Genomic DNA, 22,985 nt, shown 5'->3' with positions numbered 1-22,985 from the left:
TGATATTCTCATAATGCCCAGGGCGACTGAGTCTAGATATTGGGGACGTGGTGATGCAGCCAGGTAGATATTCCTACACAATGACACACAACTATTGATCTATGTTTAGTATGCTTATTGTAATTGATTGCTTAAGTTATTACGGTCATACTGATAAGAGATATCTCACTCTTTGAGTATATACATCTCCAGCAAACTTGATGAATCTCGACACTTTTCTGAATGGAGTAGTGGATGGAGGCGCCTTACTATTACATACATTTTTGAACCTCATATGCACATTAACGTGAATACTATGTGTCATGTCCATGGCCGCGGGCCGTCAGGCTCACTCACCTCCTGACTGCCGCAGCCATAGGTCTGCGAGCGCTGGCCCAAGTCTCCTCCTCAGGAGATGCCAGCGCTCACTTCCGCTTACATCGGCCGGGTACCGTAGGGTGCGCACGCACGCTCGTGCCCGCTCTTAAAGGGCCGGCGCGCACACCTGAGTTAATGTCAAAATTAGCCCATGTGCACCCTGGACTATAAAAAGGGCTCAGCCCCTTCCTCCATGCCTGAGCGTTGTTGTCATACCCAAAGTTTGTCTAAGCAAATGGTCTCCTAGTTTTTTCCAGTTCCAGTGTTCCCCGTTCCTGTACCCGTGTCCCGTGCTATCCTGGTCAAGTGCCATGCTGAGCTGAAGTCGTGCTGTGCTGTATACCACGCCTGTCCTGCTACACCACGTCTGATGTCTGCCTGCTGCCTAGTCCCAGTCGAGCCTGTCTTGCTACTGTCCGAGCTGCCACAGGTAAACTATACGAACTATAGACTGTGACCTGCGTCCTGTTGGCCAGCTGCTATACCATCAAGGCGGTACAGCTCAGTGGGTCCACGTACCCAAAGTGACAGTACGCTCAGGCCATGAATCCCGCTGGTCGATCCAAGACCAAGATGACGTCACAAGAGACGGATATGCTAGACCTCCGGTCTCGATACGACCAACTCCTCCAGGCCTTGAGCATTATCGCACGTTGGCAGGACTGCAAGCTGACGTTCCTCCTACTACACCTCATGGCAGTGTTGGTCCTCTGACTACACCTCCTGGCAGTGTTGATATCCGATTTTCTTTGCCTCTTCCTGACCGCTATGATGGAGACGCAGGGACCTGTCGTGGACTTTTGAACCAGTGCCAGATCCACTTCAGCCTGTATGCAAGGGCATTCTCGTCTGATGGCACAATGGTCGCTTTCATCATCTCTCTCCTCACGGGCAGGGCCCTTGCATGGGTGAATCTTATCTGGGAGAGACAGGGACCAGAGACCCGTGACTTCCAGGGGTTCCTCCGGACATTTTTGGCACAGTGTTTGAGGACCCTGGCCGAGTCTCGTCTGCAGCCGCCTCCTTGCTGAACCTACACCAGGGAGACACCTCCGTGGGCGAGTACGCCATACACTTCCGCACCCAGGTGGGAGAACTGTTTTGGAAAAATGAGGCCCTGGTGGCTACATTCTGGCAGGGACTGTCTCCTAAGATTAAGGACGAGCATGCCGCCCGAGATCTACCATCTACCCTGGATGACCTCATCCTTCTGGCCGCCCGTATTGATATAAGGATCCGAGAACAGCTCCAAGAAGCTCGTTGGGAGAAAGGACTCCCTAGTCTGGTCCCTACTTTGCAGCAACCCCTGCTGTCCACAGATGCCGATCCTCCTAAGGAGTCGGTGAGGACGGACCAATTTAAGCTATCTACCCAGGAGAGAGAACGCAGACGCATCTCGGGACTCTGTCTATATTGCGGCCTCGGAGGCCATCTTGTGCGTCTGTGTCCCCAAAAGCCCCAGAGCCTAGGTGGAGAGACAACCTTGGGTAAAGAAGGACTTTCAACTAAATAGTCCATTCCCGTGACTATAGTCTCCGGCGAGAAAACACATCGGGTCTCTGCATATCTGGACTTTGGATCTGCTGCTAATTTCATTCGTAGAGACCTGGTGGATCTTCTCCAATTGTCCACTACCCCTATGAAGAGGCCGTTGATGGTTGCATCTGTAAATGGACTACATTTGCCAGACCCAGTTATAGCTGTGACCAAGGCCGTCAACCCCGTGCTGCTGGGTCTGCCTTGGCTCCGACTACATGCCCCAGTCCTGGACTGGAATTCTGGAGAGGTTCTCCAGTAGGGCTCTGAGTGTCTCAAACGTTGCTTGGTACAGATTAGTTCAGCTCATCCTCCTCTGCCTTGGTCCTTGGCAGGATTTGCCTGGTCATTATTCTGCATTTTCGGACGTCTTCAGCAAGAAAGAGGCGGAGACGCTGCCCCCCCCCCCCACCGGGCATATGACTGTCCTATCAACCTAGTTCCTGGAGCTTCCCTTCCCCGTGGTAAGTTATATCCTCTCTCCTTGCCAGAGACTGTCCATGTCCGCCTATGTTAAAGAAAACTTGGAGAGGGGCTTCATATGGAAGTCTTCCTCCCCGGCAGGAGCCGAGTTCTTCGTCGTCAAGAAAAAGGATGGTTCTCTGCGCCCTTGCATCGACTACCGGGGTCTCAACCAGATCACGGTGAAAAATAGGTATCTGTTGCCAGTGATCTCTGAACTGTTTGATCGTATACGTTGTGCCAAGATTTTTTCTAAACTAGACTTGCGTGGGGCTTACAATCTAATCCGGATTCGCCAGGGTGACAAATGGAAGACTGCATTTAACACCCGTGACGGACACTATGAATATCTAGTAATGCGCTTCGGCCTATGTAATGCTCTCGCCGTCTTCCAGGAGTTCGTTAATGACATCTTCCGCGACCTCCTCTATGTCTGTGTTGTGGTCTATCTTGATGACATCTTGATTTGTTTCTCCAGATCCAATGACTCATCGGAGACATGTCCGTCAAGTTTTGCTGCGGTTAAGAGAGAATCGCCTGTATGCCAAGTTGGAGAAGTGCGTATTTGAGAAAGATGCCTTACTCTTACTGGGCTACATCATCTCGAATGAAGGTCTCAAGATGGATCCTGAAAACTTAAAGTCCGTCCTGGAATGGCCACGCCCTTAAGGTTTGAGGGCCATATAGCGCTTCCTGGAATTCACCAATTACTACAGACAGTTCATTTCAAACTTCTCCTCACTGACATCTACTATCTCTAACCTCACTAAGAAAGGCATGAATGCTAAGGTGTGGACTCCAGAAGTAGGGTCCGCATTTAATAGCCTGAAGAGTGCCTTCACGTCAGCCTCTATCCTCCATCATCCAGATGTTTCTCGACAGTTCTCGTTGGAGGTGGACGACTCATCTGTCGGTACTGGTGCACTCCTGTTCCAGAGTGGTTCCAAGGGCAAGTCAATGGTATGTGGCTATTACTTAAAGCACTTCTCTTCCGCAGAACGCAAGTACTCGATTGGGAATCAAGAGTTAATGGCCATCAAATTGGCTCTGGAGGAGTGGAGACATCTATTAGAGGGCGCAGTTCATCCCATCTTGATATTCACGGACCACAAGAACCTCACTTATCTCCAGACGGCCGAGCGACTGAATCCTCGTCAGACCAGGTGGTCGCTGTTCTTTGCCCGGTCCCAGTTTCAGCTCCACTACCGTCCGGCCGACAAGATTGTGAGGGCCGATGCCGTGTCCAGGTCATTCGAGACAGAGGACACTATGGAGTCTCCACAGAGTATCATTAACCCATCCTGCATCATCCCTGTCAACCCTCTGCAAGTTAGAGACATTCCCCCGGGGAGGATTTTTGTGCATCTGGCGGACAAAAGAAGAATCCTCCGCTGGGGACACAGTTCCAAATTGGCAGGTCACGCGGGTGTCCATAAGACCCGAGACTTGATCGCTTGTCAGTTCTGGTGGCCCACGCTGCCCAAAGACATCATGGACTTTGTCTCCTCCTGCACGTTGTGAGCAACAAGTAAGGTTGCCCACTCCAAACCGGCGGGCCTGCTCCAGCCGTTGCCTGTGCCCAATGCCCCCTGGCAACATATTGCTATGGACTTTGTCACGGACCTGCCTCTCTCTGCTGTTTGCAGTACGGTCTGGGTGGTGGTGGACCGATTCTCCAAAATGGCTCATTTCGTTCCACTGACCGTCTGCTTCCATACTGGCCAATCTCTTCGTCCAACACATCTTCCATCTGCACGGCTTGCCTCTACATATTGTGTCGGATTGGGGGGTTCAGTTCACCTCGAAGTTCTGGAGAGCCCGCTGCATACTCCTCGGTGTGAAGTTGGACTTTTCCTCTGCCTACCATCCCCAGTCCAATGGTCAAGTCGAGAGAATAAACCAGATTATGGAGACCTATCTACGACACTTTATCTCCAGACAGCATGATGACTAGTTGCAGCTGCTTCGCTCGGCTGAGTTCTCCTACAACAACCATACTAGTGAGTCCACCGCAAAGAGTCCATTCTTAATTTTCTATGGCCAACACCCTCGTATACCTCTTCCTGTTTCCACTACGTCCCAGGTGCCTGCAGCTGACTCTGCATTCAGGGACTTTCTACAGATCTGGCAGCAGACTCGATCTTCTATTCTACCTGCGGTCGACCACATGAAGAGAAAGGCAGACACAAGAAGACGAGAGCCTCCCCAGTTCCTTCCAGGTACTAAGGTCTGGCTGTCCTCTAGGAATATCCGGCTGAGGATGCCATCGTACAAGTTTGCTCCCAGGTTCCTTGGACCCTTCGAGATTTTGTAACAAATCAACCCTGTTTCCTACAAGCTTAACTGCCCCCTACCCTCAAGATCCCCAACTCCTTCCATATCTCCCTGCTGAAGCCGGTGATCTTGAACCGCTACTCCAAGACTTCATCTCCTGCAGTGGCTCCCAGCGGTTCATCAGAGACTTTTGAGAGATCCTGAACACCAAGAGAGTGGGTGGAAGAACCTTTTATTTGGTGGATTGGAAGGGGTTTGGTACTGTAGAGAGGTCCTGGGAGCCAGAAGAGAACCTCAATGCCCCTACCCTCCTGAAGAAGTTTTTCTCTTGTTCTGGCCCCAAGAGTAGGGGGCGTAAAGGGGGGATACGGTTATGTCCATGGGCCGTCAGGCTCACTAATCTCCTGACGCCCACAGCTATGGGTCTGCGAGCGCTGGCCCCAGTTTCCTCTTCAGGAGACACCAGCGCTCACTTCTGCTTACCTCGGCCGGGTCCTGTAGGGTGCATGCTCGTGCCCGCTCTTAAAGGGCCAGGGCACGCACCTGAGTTAATGTCAAAATTAGCCCATGAGCACCCTGGACTATAAGAATGCCTCAGCCCCTTCCTCCCATGCCTGAGCATTGTTGTCTTACCCAAGTTTGTCTAAGCAAATGGTCTCCTAGTTTTTTCCAGTTCCCAGTGTTCCCCGTTCTTGTACCTGTGTCCCGTGCTATCCTGGTCAAGTGCCGTGCTGAGCTGAAGTCGTGCTGTGCTGTATACCATGCCTGTCCTGCTACACCACGCCTGACTGCTGCCTAGTCTCAGCCGAGCCTGTCTTGCTACTGTCCGAGCTGCCACAGGTATACTATACAAACTATATACTGTGACTTGCGTCCTATTGGCCAGCTGCCATACCGTCAAGGTGGTACGGCCCAGTGGGTCCACGTACCCAACGTGAAACTATGTGGGTGGAGAAATATTCAGGTTGTGTATTTTGTTACATTTTTCAGTTTTTGTTGGATTTTTTCCTTAGGTTGTGGGGAATGCAAATGGAATATCAGGTGAAAGTCATTGCTATCTTGGATTTTTATGAGAATTGTTACATGGAACATTAAAGGTCTTAGGTCACCACACAATCACAATATTGTTCTGAGGCATTTAAAACATCTTAAGGCTGACATTGCACTCCTACAGGAGACTCATTTGCTTGAAACAGACTTTATCCAAATGAAAAAACAATGGGTGGGACAGGTATATGGCTCCCCAGCCAGAGACTCAAAAGCGGGTGTAATAGTTCTTCTACATAGAAACTTAACCTATAAAGTGTCCAAAGTTAGGATAGACACAGAAGGCCGTTAGGTAAATTTACAGCTCTCTAACTCAACAGACAATATAAGCATTTACAATATTTATGGACCAAATGTGAAGCAATCATCCTTTGATCAGGAGGTTAGTAGAGTTATAGGAACTGATTATAGTCCCAATCTAGTTTTGGGAGGGGACTTAAATGTAGTTTTACATCCTGAGGAAGATAGAACTAGTTTACACAAATCTAAATCTAGTCTGAACTCTACAAAAGATACCACTCTGAAAACTTTTTTTTACAGAAACTGATCTTCATGATTCTTGGCGGATCCTCAACCCTTAAGGTAGGGCAACTCTCATGCACAACAGTCATGGTCAAGAATTGATGATACTTTGGTGTCCCAATCCTTCTTGCCGTGAGTACAACATTGTGAAAAGCCTTCCCCGTGGCACAAACTTCTTATGGCGCTTCCCTTCTAATCTAGCTTTAGATGAGGCTTTCCAGCAAAAACTTTGGGGATGGTGGCAAGAATATGACCTTAGCAATGGAGCACATGCTGAAACTAGTGGGAGTGGATATTACTATTTAATGCACCTGAGCCCTTTCCCTCTGTAGCATTTTTTGACTTGTCTGCGTCCTGGTGGGAACTGGTGTCTACCAACCCATTTAGTAACTATGGCCTTTTCTGTGTTTTTTTAGTATATGTCCCCATTTTTTCTGTGTTTGGCTTTTATGTAGGGAACGGAAAGTTCTAGCATAGGGACTCGTAAGACCGTGAGAACCCCTGACGTTGGGTTGCGAACTTGCGTATTTTGGCCAAAATAACAATTAATACCTCATGTTTTTCATGGATATGTTTACTGTATACACTTTTTCAGGATGCTGTAATGACGGGGGTAGGGAAACGGACAAGTGAGCCCTAATCTACCCGCCACTCTGTCCCTGCCTACTTGCAACGACCCGCCCTAGGCGACTGGGTACAACTGGGCGGCGGTCCCTACGCTCAGTAAGTGCACGAGACAAACAGACAAGGGAACACAAAGCAAAGGGAAAGGGGCAGTTGCCCACGGCAACACCGTGAGCAACAAGAGTGGTGAACGAGCCGAGTCAAACCAGGAGTGCACGAGGTACCAAACGCAGAGCAGGAGAGTAGTCAGTAAGCCAGGGTCAGTATGGAGCAGGATCAAATAGTTAGAAGCTGTAGCTGGGCCAGGAAACCACACGAGAAGAATCACAAGCAAGGGAGGAACAGGAAAGGCAGGTATAAATAGACAGAGGGCGGGAGCTAGCTCCGTCTGGCCAGGCTGCGATAGGCTCTCCCACTCCTACACCTGCCATCCTGAGTGGTGGAAGATGGAGTCAGTCTCAGAGACAGACTCAGGTGCAGACTGATTACCTATGGGAGTATACACAGAAGTTGTGCCTGGCAGATCCTTTACAGATGCAGCCAGGTCTTATAATGTTGGGAGAGTTTAGTGTGCCTTTGTTTGGTGTGGCGTGCAGGGCAGCCCGCCTGATCTAATAGTATAGGCGTGACTAATAGGCTGTGATCCGGCAAGTTACACTGTGCCTTGCAAACTGGTGTGTAGTGATTACACTGAGCAGCCACTCCCTTCAAGACTAGTGGGAGTGGATATTACTATTTAATGCACCTGAGCCCTTTCCCTCTGTAGTATTTTTTACTTGTCTGCGTCCTGGTGGAAACTGGTGTCTACCAACCCATATAGAAAGTATGGCCTTTTCTGTGTTTTTTTGAGTATATCTACGTCCCCATTTTTTCTGTGTTTCCCAATCCTTATAACCGTGAGTACAACATTGTGAAATTGAACCTATGATCATATCGGACCATTCCCCAGTAGTGTTAGATATACATGAGTGCCTTCCTCGTGGCACAGACTTTTTGGCGCTTCCCTTCTAATCTAGCTTTAGATGAGGCTTGTCAGCAAAAACTTCGGGGATGGTGGCAAGAATATGACCTTAACAATGGAGCACATGCCGAAAATCCTCAACTCTAAAGGGATACTGCGAAAGTAGATTTGAGAGGACATTTAATAGTATATATTTCCAATTTAAAAAAACGATTAAACGTTTGATTTTAGCCAAACACTTAGACAATCCTATACTCTTTTCCGGGCCCGTACAAATTTACATACCAACGAGATGTGGCAAAAGGCCAAACAGGACTATGAGCTGTGGCTGGATAGAGGGGGAAAATTGAGGCGTTCATCCTTCGAAGCAAAGCTGTTTAGATTTGGCAATAAATCAGGCAGACTGTTAGCCCGGATGGCCGAAAGTCAGTGGATACAAAATTATATATCAAAGTTGAAGGACTCTGCTGGTCAACCGCACGTCCAACCACAGCGCATAAACTCCATTCTTAGAGACTTTAATGCGGATGTATATGCGAAACGCCAAACTTCACTCACCCAAAGTATTTTTGCTTTAGATTACCTTCACCTTCCTACTCTGACTGAGGAAGAACAGACCCAATTAAATTCCCCTATTAATGAGGATGAAGTCAAAACGACTATCTTACATCTTAAAAATCAAAAAGCTCCGGGACCTGATGGTTATACAGGAGAATATTTTAAGATATTGAAGGAGCAAATTACCCTGTGCCTACTACGTTTATATTATGGCTACTTGTTGGGAGAACCTATCCCGGACTCTTCAAATATTGCCCATGTTAAAGTACTCCCTAAACAAGGGAAAGATCCAGAACTGGCAACTTCTTATCGGCCTATCTCATTAATAAATTCAGACTTAAAAATAATGTCTAAAATTATGTCAGGCAGATTGGCTATCCCAGAATGATCTCTCCAAATCAGGTTGGTTTTGTTAAAAGGACGTTCAGCAGTCTCTAACGTACGTAAGATCTCGATGGTCATACTTCTGCACACCCTTCCCCAACACTCCTAACAGTGGATTCAGAGCAAGCGTTCGATATGGTGGACTGGGTATGGTTGGGTAAGATCTTAGACTTTATGCAGATAAAGGGTTCTTTTCGGACATACATTCAATCCCTATACACGACCCCACAGGCTAGAGTATATACTCCAGGATTTCTTTCCTCTCCATTTTCCATATTTAAGGGAACACGACAGGGGTGTCCTCTATCACCTCTGTTATTTAATATAGCGTTGGAACCCTTTATCAGGGCGCTGGATGAAGACAAAAACATAGAGGGTATTAGAATAGGATCTGGAGTTGTGAAAGCGACATACTTTGCGGATGATATGTTGGTGTACTTTCTAACCCTCTTAGAGATGTAACTTGAGTTTTTGACTTATTACAATCTTTTGGGGCACAATCAGGTTTTAAGGTCAATGTCACTAAGTGTGAACTTTTAGACTTATCAAAACATCCATCGGCTGCTAAATGGTCGTCTCTAGATGTATCTATTGCTAAAACATCTCTCAAATACCTGGGGATACAGGTGGGTCGTACTCCAGACTCCATCTACACACTAAATTACCCTCCATTGGTACAAAAAAAATCATATCTGAGCTCAATAAATGGAGACATCTCCCCCTATCATTTTTGGGCAAATATAATTTTCTCAAAATGATTAGAAATCACTTACTAATGCACTTTAATTTAAAATTTGGTACTAAATGGTGCCGTTCAAACCCGGTGAATTGTTCCCGGAAGTCCTGGAGCTTTTCTAATATTGATGATGCACCGTCACGGCACCACGTGACAGAGGGCTTGCTTCCTGTGCTGTTCGTGTCGGCTATCAATGGCATGACTGCAAGGGGCTATCACATTGCCTTTTTGCTCGGGACCCCATCACTACTCCCGACATTTGGTCAGTGGATTCAGCTATTTCCTACAGCTGGAGTTCCCCGACATTTGGTTAGTGACTTCGGGTGTTTCCTATAGCCGGAGTTCCCGAGCAGGGCATCAGCTGATGCTCTGCACGGGGACTCCAATACTGCTGCCAACATCACTGTCCATATATGGACAGTAACGTCGGCAGCAGTACGGGAGTACCCAGGCAGAGCATCAGCTGATACTCTGCTCAGGAGCTCCACTGCAGCTGCCGACGTCACTGTCCATATATGGACAGTGACTAAAGGGGTTTCTGATCGCTGGAGTCCCCGAGCAGAGCATCAGCTGATGCGCTGCCTGGGAACTCCTGTACTGCTGCCGACGTCACTGTCCGTATATGGACAGTGACAGTGACGTTAGCAGCAGTGCTGGAGTCCCCTGGAGACTCCAGGACTGCTTCCAAGGTCACTGTCACTCTCCATATATAGATGCTCTGCTCGGGGACTACAGTACTACTGCTGCTGACCTCACTGTCCCTAAATGGTCAGTGACTTCAGGGGTTTCCTATCGCTGGAGTCCCCGAGCAGAGCATCAGCTGATGCTCTGCCTGGGGACTCCTGTACTGCTGCCGACGTCACTGTCCATATATGGACAGCGACGTTGGAAGCAGTGCTGGAGTCCCCGAGCAGAGCATCAGCATATGCTCATGCTCGGGAACTCCAGCGATAGGAAACCCCTGAAGTCACTGAATAAATGTCGGGAGCAGGGCTGGAGTCCCAAGCAAAGCGCTAGCTGATGCTCAGAACGGGGGACTCCAGCAATAGTCAATGTGACAGCCCCAATGGTTATACCATTGATAACACGCCAACACGAACAGTACAGGAAGCAAGCCCTCAGTTACGTGGGGCCGTGTCAGCACGTCATCGATATTAGAAAAGCTACAGAACTTCAGGGAACAATTGAACCGGGTTTGAACGGCACCATTTAGTACCGAATTTTAAATTAAAGTACATTAGTAAGTGACTTCTTTTTACATAAAAATATTAATGCAATGCAATTTTTGGTCCCCGTATAACCCCTTTAAATTAAACTCAGCTTTCTTATCTTATATATGTTCCCAGAAACACCCAAGAGTATCGTTAAAAAAATTAATGGTGTCTAAGGAACTGAGTGGACTTAACTTTCCAGACATTCGTAGTTATCATTTGGCTTGTCTTTTTCGACACTGTATTGATTGGTTACAACAGACTAGTTTTTATTCTAATTATTCATTGGAAGCGGGGTTAGTACAACCCTGGCATTTATCATCCTTATTGCATACTGCCTTAGGACAGCTCCCTAAGGACATAAAACATCGGATATTCTTTAGAAACACAATAATGACTTGGAAAATCATTAGGATATCTTTCCAACTACCATATTGCATATCTAGACACTTGTATCTCTGGGGACATCCGGAATTTTCTCAAGGACAACATAACGCCCAATTCCAAAAATGGCGCTCCTTGGGTGTTGCCACATTGTCTCAATTGATACACTCCTCTGATAGGAGGTATATGACCTTCGAGGAACTGGTATCCACTTGGAAAATCCAAACACATCATCATTTGGCGTATTTCCAGCTAATGTCCTTTTTGAAATCTAAACTCTGTGATATTTCACAAGAATGTGTGGGAAACGTTTTAGATTTACTTATTACAAAACCTGCTGTTAAAACCTCGCTATTGCATATATAGTCTAAAATAAGAGATGGTCTGACAAAGACCTTGTCAGCTTCTATGTTCAAAGCCTGGCATAAAGATATCCAAGACCCAGACTTTTCTCATAAAATGTTGGAATGGTGGGTTAAGGTAAAGAAAGTGGTCATTTGTGAACAGTGGAGGGAAATCCATTAAAAATTCCTGCATAGGGCTATATATGGCTTCAATATCCCCCTTCACCCCCAATGCTCCAGATAGACTAGTTGCGTGTCCGGGGGGAGATTGATTGATTAGGTTTACTGTTTATAATATGTATGTTGCTTGGATAATGGATATAACTTCTGTTTCTAACATTGTTTATTGTAACTATACTGACCAGAGACACTTGTCTGTGTGATCACTTTTATTTTACTTTCTGTAAATTGTAAAATTTCAATTAACAGATTATACAAAAAAATAAATAATCCCAGATTATACATATGAAATAAGGTTGTCCGGTTAAGCTTAGTTTACACTGGCAGATTTTAGCCCATAACAAGCGCCAATTGACAATATAACAAGCCAATTGGCACTCGATTACTGGCCCTTTTACACGGACCGATGAAAAGAGCACGAACGATTGTTAGTTCGATCGTTCGATCCCCATAGAGTTTGCATAGTTGTTGGCAGCCCATCCGCTGTTCACTTGGGAAGATGTATTGACAAAAATGCTAATTTTGTAGCCTGCATAAATGATGTGATCAACCAACGAACGAGCGTTTGCTCATTTGTCGGCTGATCGCTGCCATATTTACATGGGCCAATAGACAGCCAACAAGCGTTCATAAGACGATTGCTCTGCCGATTATTGGCCCTGTGTAAATGGGCCTTTAGGCCAGTGCTTCTGAAACCCAGTCATTGGTGAGGCATAGCTGGGGAGGCAGATTTGATAGAAGTGATCATATGCTGCACAGCCCTTTGTCTGGCTGCACTAGTCTCTGGTTTAGCAAAAGGATTGACTTCTTTTGTTCTTATTTTTGTAGAAAAATAAAAGATAAATTGAGATAAATGGTTAACTTGATTTAACTTCCACTGGTAAGGCCCTGGTTTCACCATGTTGTGGCAGGTGAGCCCCCAGTAGAAAAAGGGTTACCGTAACCCTGGGTTAGACCAACTTAGGGACGACTAGGCCCGAGGAAGCATAAGGGGGGCCAGGGCGTCCCTGATAAAGGTGGTTAGGTGTAGCAGGGGTTATAAAATGGTGCTGGCCGCATGGCCAATGGCACCAGCATGTCTGGGGGAGGAGGGTGAACTCTTTGTTCACTTGGAGATAAGTGTAAGAAAGGGGAATGATGGTAGGAAGAGCTAGGTGAGCGCATAAGTAATGAGCGATAGGGGAGGGGGAGCGGTGTAAGGGTTTATAAGGGCAGAAGCAGAGAGAGGTAAGGCAGTACTTACCAGGAGAAGGAAAGACCCACCCAACCCTCCCTTGTTAGAAATAATGTTATTCTATACTATGTTATCTGATGTAAAGTCGGATCGGATCGTGGCACTGCACTCCTGCTAAGAGCGGTTTCGGTGGTGGACCACGGCAAATTTACCACTAGCTATACGGTGGGGTTAACTCGCACGTGGGGGGACACTAGTTATACGGCAGGTCCCCAGGATGTTTTGGGCCTGGGCAGTCACGAAAGCCGGACGGCGGTCCGGCGGCTGCCCGGGGGGACAGCCGTGGCAGGGGGCACGGCTGTCCTGGTTTACAGCATGCGATCTGGGGGCAGGCGGGCCCCAGCTCAGGGAGTGGCGTGTCGCGACTGAGGTCAGGCTCCTTCTGCGCTGTATTGCCTATGGCAAATGTTTTTTAATAAATGGTGGCGCATGCCACAATTTACTTGCCAATTTAAGACTGATGTGTTTTTAATGTTTAAAGTATGTTACTAAGGGTTTAGCACGTGCACACCTTATGCATTTTCAGATTGCAGGTCCCCAGGCCAGCAGATGGTAAGCACACGCTGGAAGGAAAACAAAGTGTTACAGGGAGCCCATTGAAATGAATAGGTGTCTGTTGTCTTCAGTGGATACCTGAAATCCTGCGGGGGTTAAGAGGTCTGCTGGACATAGCTTTTGGCTGTAGCTAAAAGAACGTTTCCGAGTCAGGAAAACCCCTCTATTAGATCAACATGTCCTTATATAAATAGTGGAGTCTAATACAGATGACCCTTTAAAAAAACATAGACGTTTCTGCAAAAAAACAAAACAAAAAACTGGACCCCTCCTCAAAGTGGAGTTAAGAACCGCCCCCCCCCCCACATGTAATTTATAAAGAAACAGCAACACATCAGTTGTTTATCTTTTTGTATTTAATAAATGCGTTGTAAACATAATTCATACATACGGCTTCACTCATACTTACACTCACACCCGCCTTTTATACGTATGACCTTATATAAATAGATAGGTATTCTTGCACACCGGCGCATGACTCTTGCTGCTTTAATAAGTGACAGTTCATATTCCAAAGCATGTGAAAATAAATTATGCATACTACATATGCATCTCTGTTTTCATCTATAAATATATGGCTGAATATACATTTTAATACAATCTGGTAAAAAATAGGACATCTAGAATTGGGTTGTGGTTTATAAAACGTAATAAACGTATAGAAACGTGATAAACATTTGGCAAGTTCTATAGTGAACGCACCATCCATATACATGTGGAGCGGACAAGTAGTTTATACATTTATGGAATAGCTGTGTAATGTGGAAAACAAAGATGTGTCTGTACACACACCTATCTGTGTATCTGCATATATTGTGTTGTAATAGATCATAAATGCACATCCTGTGTATAGAACATATATTTTTGAGTATTAAGTGTGTATGAGTATGCATTGCATTTTTAAAAATTCTTTCCACAGATATTCCCCCTTTAAGCCCTTGTTTTTTTAATCCAAAACCAGAACTGAATCAAGGTGAGGAGACACTTTAAGGCCTTCCTTTATATATTTCTTCTGTTTAGGTTCCATTCCTGGTTTTGGATTAAAGAATGCAAAATCTGCATCGAATCTGCACTGTGTGAACAAGGCCTGAGACTTCTACTTTTCAGGCAGGCTAGCAACACATTCCTTTATAATACCATGTTATACCTCTTAGCTCCTGGTATGAAATATTACATTATGTCCCAAATAGAGATCTCTCCAACAATACTTTAAATAGTCTATACATATAGAGACAATACATACGGTCTGTACATAGTTAATGGGTTTGGCCCGTTTCAGCAAATTAAAAAAAGTTACACAATTTTCTATTGTACTTGCTGTATGAATTCATCACAGTTTTCAAGATCTCTGCTTGTTGTTATTTAGTAGGAACATTCATTGTTTACTTTTAGTGGATACAATTCTGTCCATGGTCATGTGATGGACACACAGGTGCTGAAATTGTTAAAAGACAGAGTTCTGATACACATACTGTAACTGTAACGAACTGTGCATCTGTGTGTCCATCACATGACACAGAATTTTATCCACTGGGAGTAAACAATGAATGCTCCTACTGAACAGATCTTTATTGCTTTCTAAAACTGGACTACCCCTTAAATTTTTTACAGTATTACTGTTTATCATAAAGGTTATTGATTTAGTTTTGGCTGTGTTTGGTACCCGTACTTGGCACATTCTTGGTCAAGATCTCGTAGCATTTTGTCCTCCTTTGGTTTGTATGGACGCACAAAACTGTCCGTTTCAAGCAATATCCTGTTGAGAGTCTTTTCATAGTTAACATGCCTTCTGGCCATCAGAATATATTCCCGTTTCTCTAGTAAACTTGGGCAATCACAAGTGTTTGGGACCCACATGTATTCCCGTCTCAGGATAGGGAAATTGTTCTTGTAGGTAATTACCACCTGAACATCATAACAGGTTTCCTTCCCCACGATCCTTTTGCTGACAATTCTCCCTCGAAAAACTGCAAAAATACAAGTGAAAACATTCATGCACATGAAGACTGCAGCCAGGCAGAATTGTCTCTTCTGTTGGCAGTGGAATAAAGGAAAATCATTTTGACTTACCAAAGTCCTTTCGACAGTATTGCTTGATTTTGTTTTGCCGTCCCTTGACTTTCCTGCACTTTCCACATGTATCTGAAATTAGAAAATTAATCTTGTGATTTCTCAGAAGAAGCCAAAAAGCAACATGATCGTCATAGTCTTATCATATTGTCTTCCATTTCTACCTCTGATATTTAAGGCATTCATGTTTTTCTTAAATTTTTTTTGCATTACTTGTATCTCATTAACCTGTATCCCATATATACCCTAAATCAGTGATACCCAACTGAATCTTCTGTGTGCCAGGGCCAGGGGTGCAGCCTCCTTTCCCAGTATAATGATCAGGCAGGATCTCCCCCAGTCCACTATAATACTCAGCTCAACCATAGAGAACAGAAAAAGCTGTTCTCTCACAGCTAGAAAACAGAAAGGGGCTCAGCAACTGTCACTTATGGGGGTACTATGGCATCTGAAAGAAGTTAGAAAAAATAAGAACAGATCTTGACAGCAGAGTAAGTATGATATCTTTTCCTTCTTTCCTCCGCTGGAGTTCATTAAAAAAAATATATGGTAACACCACAGACCACAAAAATGACATATAAATGAGGCCTTTATGTGTCTATACCTATCCATTGCTCTGGCCCTTGCTGAAAATTAAGTAAAGGATACATTTGAGGACCACATAAGTTGACCATCACATTTCCTAAATCAATGGTGCACACCCAGTGGCCCACACATGCTTTCTGTGGAGGCGGGGGCATTAGAGAATATGTAGAATAATTAGGATGAAAGGGGCGTAATTTTATTTAAAAAAGAAAAAAAAAATATGTCTAGTGCGGGGCCGGAGTGGGTAGTGCCTTGCACACAGGGATTCTCTTTTTGGTGTTGTTTGAATCTGAGGGCCATACACTGCCCCCTCAGGCCCTGCATTGGGCATAATAAAGTATCAGTTTTGCCAAGAGTTTCTTTGACAGATTAATATAATGTTAATGTTAAACATGCAGTGAATGTGAGAGGCTTTATCTGGACTGGAAGGGCAGCCTTTAGCAATGGAAAGAATGCAGATGTAGGGCTGAGAAACTGTAGTAATGTCTATGGTCATTTATCTGCTTATTCCATGTCATTTACACAGAGTTCTCTAAAAACTTAGTCATATAGAGTAGTCTATGCCAAGTCCAAGACAACAAATAACCAGTAATAGCATAAGAGAACACCTTAAAGTGGTCCTCCATGGGCGGGATACCACCTTGTACTTCTGAAATCAATCTGAATACTGTAATGTCTTGTACCGTGTTTGGGCTTATTTACAAGGTGCGGTGAAAATCGCTGTTTATCGTCACGATTACAGCAAAATCACTGCAAAATTGTTGTCGTTTTACCACGATTTCACAAAAAAATGCCACAATCATGGCAATAAACTGCAAAGTGTGATTAGACCCCTACATATACATACTGTATATGCACTCTTTAAAAGCTAGGAATTTAGGGTCCTGCTGTCCCTCATACCATCTATTCACACAGTGCGGTCAAAACGCAATCTATTGATGAGATTATTTAGCAGAAACGGCGGCGTTAGCGTTTTGGGCGCACTGTGGGAATAGACCCGTACTCACTTTAAAAGCTGGATACCTGTAGAAATGTCATTAATTAATAGCATTAACATACATGAAAGCCTGGCGTAGTGGTCACCATGCTACTGCTTGTGTTGATTATTGAGCCGACAATCATTTACCAGGTCACAAAAAGCTACAGCTATTTCTCAGCAAGAACAAATAATCCTTTCTTGCTTCAATGCCAGAGAAGTAAAATATTCCAATCCTTTCTTAATTAAACACTCCAATAAAGGCCTATGTGGAAATGATCGGCTCCTTTTCTACTTCCTTTAGAGGGATCACCGGTTCTGTTGTACAGGGTTCATGTCTCTGTTCTTGTATAGGGATGTTACATTTTCCAGCAAAGTACACAGGAAAGGTACAGACAGATGTCAACGCTTGAATTCATATTGCGGCAGCCATAAAATGTGACCCTAATATTCCTCAACTATATCCACATGTCTAACATTTATCAGTCTGTTACACTATCATCTGAAAAAACAACAAGGTTCCCGAACACTCACACTCCCCATTCCTTTCCACACCATTGGGAGTTCACCATACAACGGAGTTCAGGAAATGTGCACCTGGCACAAAGCCAGTGTGTTTTTGCCAAATAGCTGACATCCTGACATTTTTTTCCAGATAATTTTCTGCATCTTCGCTTTGCCACTCCTGAAATGATATCCTGTTAACAGATCAAAGGTAACGTTTACAGGCAGCCAAGCAGAAAGAATGAGGGAAAATGGACTCCAATACTATATCAGGAATATAAAAAAGGAACAGAAGTATATTTATATACCAAATCTACCCTAGTGAATTGACTATTTACTGGCTATGCTGGGCATTATTTATAGAGTTAAGAAGGACCCATCACCAGTTTTTCCCTATAAAATAAAGCTTCTAAGCAATGCAAGAGGCAACCAATTTTTATATAAAGAGGATCTGTCACTAGTTTAGTAATGCCCAATCTTCTAACTAATCTAATAAGTGATGTCATGCTGATAATTGCATTAAAAATTGTTTCCCAAAATGTTTTCTTTTATAAAACTTACGAGCTTTTTTCTAAATATGCAAATGTGGCTGTACTAGCCAAAGGGGTGGTAACGCTGCTATCTCTCTGTGGGAGGAGTTTGTGTTGTCTGTATGATACTATCAAATCAGTGTCATATAGCTTCTCCTGTTTCCTGCACAGCGCGATCTCAGCTTCAAACGCGAGATCACACCTTGACTACACTTCTGGTTGCAGCTCCTTCAACATATCAATTCAGCGCTCATCCAGGAAGACGGTCCCTGCATCGACCGTCTCATCCAGGGACCGTCTTTTTGGATGAGCGCTGAGGAGATGTGTTGAAGGAGCTCCGGCCAGTAATGTAAACACAGCGTTATCTTGTGATCACGCTTATTTTAAAATAAAAAATATTTGTTTTGGAACAATATTTTCACTGAAACTATCAGCGTGACAGCACATTTAGGGATGCACGATGCATCGAAACTTTGATACGGTTTCGATACTTTGCATCCCCAAACGGTTCGATACCGTTATTTCATGCATTTCGATACTAAGCTGCGCCACCCGCACAGCTCAGTATAGTAACACATGAATGAATGAGAACGCGGCTGCAGATGTGTGATACAGTCATTGCCGCACTCCTGAGCCCAGACAAGTGTGCGCCGTCAGGATGAGGTAATGCTGCCGGCGCTGCACTAATGATTGCCGGCACTGAAGACAGAACATGGCGGCCGCACTGCAAAACACCCCCGTATTCTGTCTTCAGTGCCTGCGCTCATTAGTTTAGCGCCAGCCGCATCACCTCATGCGGACCGCGCACGCACTTCCTTTGTATTACACAGCCACAGCCCCGCTCTATAATGGCGGAGATCAGAGAAACCTCTCATCTCCGCTGCTATTCCCCTGAATGCTGCAATCACAGCGGACTGCAGCATTTAGGGTATGTTCACACGTAGTCAACAAAAACGTCTGAAAATCCAGAGCTGTTTTCAAGGGAAAACAGACCCTGCTTTTCAGACGTTTTTTTACCAACTCGCATTTTTCGTGGCGTTTTCACGCCGTTTTCGCGGCGTTTTTTACGTCAGTTTTTGGAGCTGTTTTCATTGGAGTCTATGAGAAAACAGCTCCAAAAACGTCCAAAGAAGTGTTCTTTTGACGAGGCTGTATTTTTACGCGTTGTCGTTTGACAGCTGTTCATTTACGCGTAAATAACAGGTCGTCTGCACAGTACGTCGGCAAACCCATTCAAATGAATGGGCAGATGTTTGCCGACGTATTGGAGCCGTATTTTCAGACGTAAAACGAGGCATAATACGCCTCGTATACGTCTGAAATTTGGCCGTGTGAACATACCCTTAGGGGAAAGTGAGAAGGGGGGATGCCCCTGGATCCCGTCACAGGGAATTCCTGTGACGCGATCAGGGGCCATACCATATATGGGCAGACAGCCCAGGGTCTATTGAAGGACCCCAGGGCTGTCTTACCATATTTCCTATTGTTAGGGCATGCTTAGGTATGTCCTAACAACTGCCTGTGTACTATCCGTACACAGGCTAATGTACTGTAATATAGATATATGCCAGTACATTAAAGTAAAAACATAAAGTAATATTAAATTAAAAACATACACATACACCTTTTTTTTTACAATAAACATTAAAATAAGTCTCAATACATAAAACATACACATTCAGTATTGGCGCGGCCGTAATAACCTGCACAACAAGTTGTTTGCATCATTTATGATGTGTACGCTGTAAAAAAATAAAATAAAAACGTTTCACTTATTAATGTAAGGCACGAGGTGTGATGAATTTAACCTCCATGTGCCTCACATTAATAGTAATTAACCCCATCATGTACCTCACACATTAACCCATTATGACTGAGAAACATGATGGGGTTAATTACTATTAGTGTGAGCCACATGGAGGTTAAATTCATCATCACACCTCGCGCCTCACATCAGAAAATGGAAGAACTTTTTTTTTATTACTGATGGCAAAGTATCGTATTGGCAATACTAAACGAAGTATCGGTATCGAAGTCCAAATTCTGGTATCGTGACATCTCTACAGCAGATATTAGATTAGTTAGGAGATTGGGCATTACTAAACTAGCGACAAATCCTCTATAACAAATACTTCTGTAGGGAAGAACAGAACCCTAAAACGTTCCTGTTGCCAGTGCCACTTGAACGGCGCTCGTTTGTTCCTGTCACACGGAGCTATGGATGGGGACGAGCGGTCGTTACTCCTATCGCTCATCCCCATACATTATTATCATGTCGGCAGCGCATCTCCCTATTTACACAGGGAGATGTGCTGCCGACAACGATAATATTTTACTTTTTTTAAACGATACGACCAGCAGATGATCGAGCATTTGCTCGTTCATCTGCTGATCGCTGCCCTGTTTACACTGGGCGATTATCAGGCAGACAAGTGTTCATAGAACGCTCTTTGCCGATAATAGCTCCTATGTGTAGACATTTTTTACTTCCCCTTTCCCATCCCTTGGTTGAACTTGATGGACATGTGTCTTTTTTCAACCGTACAAACTATGTAACTATATGTAACTATATAATGAAAAGCTATACACTTTTCCAATATACTTCCTGTATTAATGCCTTGTGGCTTTCAAGATCTGTGCTTCGAGTAATTCAATAAGAACTTTCAATGAAACAATGAAAGTCCCAGTTAGGTTACAGCAAGCAGAAATCTAGGAAACTGTGAGAAATTAATACAGAAAGTATATTGAAAAATGTTAGAACCTTCCATTATACAAAAAGTAATATTTATTTGCAGAAACTGGATAACTAGAGGAATTGATAAAATAAAAAAGCCACCACTAGCAACATCTGGTTGACTTAAATATTAATGCTATCATACACTTTTACCTTATCAAAACTATAAGTGTTTCATGTGAACCGTTTATCATAAGGGAGACTCTTTCTATTCTATACATGACTCCCAATCAACATTCTGACTGAATGATTATATTAGCGTACAATTATTGAAAAGAAAAGAGAATAGCTTGCTGTGGCTTACAAAATATGGCTGCCGAAAGTCTTAGGATTAACATTTACATACGGTATATACATTGTCATAAAACCATAAATCTACTGTAGGTCAATGCCAAATACATTGGCCACTGGCATCAGCGGCATTGGCCAAATTTCACTTGAAGACGGGAAGTTCATTGTCCTGCATGATTAGCTTAGCAGCCTAAAAGATTTAGAGGTTGCAAACCGAACATATTTGTGATGGAAATTAGTTAGACCAAGGCAAGCGTTGCGACTCAGTGTCACATTCCCAGTGCTTGATCATGGATACAAGAACGTCTTGTGAACAGAGCCTAGAGTTGGGTTGGTAGAAGTGAAATTTTTTATGACATCTCAATATTGGTTGATCAGATACACTATATGTACAAAAGTATTGGGACACACATCTTAATCATTGCATTCAGGTGTCTCATTCAGTCCCATTGCCCCAGGTGTATAAAATCCAGGACCTAGCTATGCAGTCTGCCTTTATAAATATTTGTGAAAGAATGGGTCGTTCTAAAGAGGTCACTGAACTCCAGACGTGTTACTGTAATAGGATGCCACCGCTGTAACAAGTCAGTTTGTGAAATTTCTTCCCTCCTGGATATTCCACCATCAACTGGGAGTGATATAATTGCAAAGTGGAAGCGTTTAGGAACCAGAGCAACTCCACCACAAATTATCGGACCACATAAAGTTACAGAGCGGGGTCGCCGAGTGCTGAGACTCATGGTGTATAACAGTCGCCAACGCTCTGCTGGAGGTCAAGAGGGAAAAGCGGAATGTTCAAGGGCGCAGCCGTGAGGTATTTAATCCGTTGCCATGTGGGTACGGTGTTAAATGATGAAAAGCGAAATCAAATAATGTTCAAATGTAATTTATTTTCACAGGTAAAACGACGCGTTTCAAGGCCGAACTGGCCTCTTCATCAAGTTACAATGATGTGTAAGTTCCAGGTACATACTTTCTTATATCCAAAGCTTAGGTCGGCAATAGCAAAGACTACCGTTTTAAGGTTACAGGTCACATTCATTATAGCATGCGGTCAATGTCAAACAAGAAACAGTCGATTCCCCTTGTAGGGAATATAAAAATACAAGTATCACAAGTTAAAATAATAGTAATATGGATATGAATATACACCATACGTATTATTTATTTAAAAAAATGTACGTATATATATGTAATTTAAAATTGTATCTTTTCAGTTATATATCACAGCATTTTGAAATATTACAATTTCTATGAATACACATAGAACAAGCATCAGAATCACTACGTTCGCAGGGATTGGAAGGATATTGTGGACATATATGAAGTTTTTTATGGATTGAAAGAAACGGACAATGTTATGTAAATATATAGTCGTCATGGTGATGTGACGCTAAGATGCTACGGAAGCCTGAGAGGCTCAAATCTGAACAGTGTGATAAGTGCCGGCATGAGTGACAATGCATGCCGTATTTTGATGATTAAAAAGGGGAGTATTTCCTTCTATAGAAAGCTGTAAAGGTAAGTATGGAACTAGATGTAAAGTGCAAAAATTGTTTATTTACTCGTTTCATGAAAACACAGGGCCATTTGTGTATCCCATCTCAATATGTAACGTACTAGCAATAGCCACTAAGATTAAAATTACAGTGAATAATTTATACTCTTTATTGAATTTGAGATTTTTAGATTGAAAACCAGGCATATAATTTTTGGGAGTGATTATTTCCGGGCATACATATGTATATACATATACATATACGCACATATATGCACACAATAGACTCTAGTTATGATCCTTATAGAGGTGGTCCATTTCATTAATAAAACAATATATTAAAAAATAAATAAATAATTGAATTAGATAATAGTTTCCGTAATCTCAATGAGACCCACTGGTGTGAGTGTCTTCAGTTTATAAATCCA

At 43.9% G+C, this 22,985-nt stretch overlaps 1 protein-coding gene across 1 annotated transcript in view; it reads right to left on the bottom strand.

Moving 5' to 3' along the window:
- Positions 1 to 13,705: 13,705 nt before the first annotated feature.
- The window catches only part of LOC142748132 (ADAMTS-like protein 5), a 58,712-nt gene continuing 49,432 nt past the window's right edge, over positions 13,706 to 22,985 (bottom strand). Inside the window, exons 12-13 of the mRNA XM_075855260.1 lie at positions 15,440 to 15,511; positions 13,706 to 15,336 (exon numbers count right to left, since the gene is read on the bottom strand). Of these exons, the coding sequence (XP_075711375.1) occupies positions 15,002 to 15,336; positions 15,440 to 15,511 (407 nt within the window). The 3' untranslated portion in view covers positions 13,706 to 15,001. The remainder of the gene's footprint in view (positions 15,337 to 15,439; positions 15,512 to 22,985) is intronic.

This window comes from Rhinoderma darwinii, chromosome 3 (assembly GCF_050947455.1).
Source record: "Rhinoderma darwinii isolate aRhiDar2 chromosome 3, aRhiDar2.hap1, whole genome shotgun sequence".
In the NCBI taxonomy this organism is placed as follows: Eukaryota; Metazoa; Chordata; class Amphibia; order Anura; family Rhinodermatidae; genus Rhinoderma; species Rhinoderma darwinii.
This window is presented reverse-complemented; position numbering and strand designations above follow the sequence as displayed.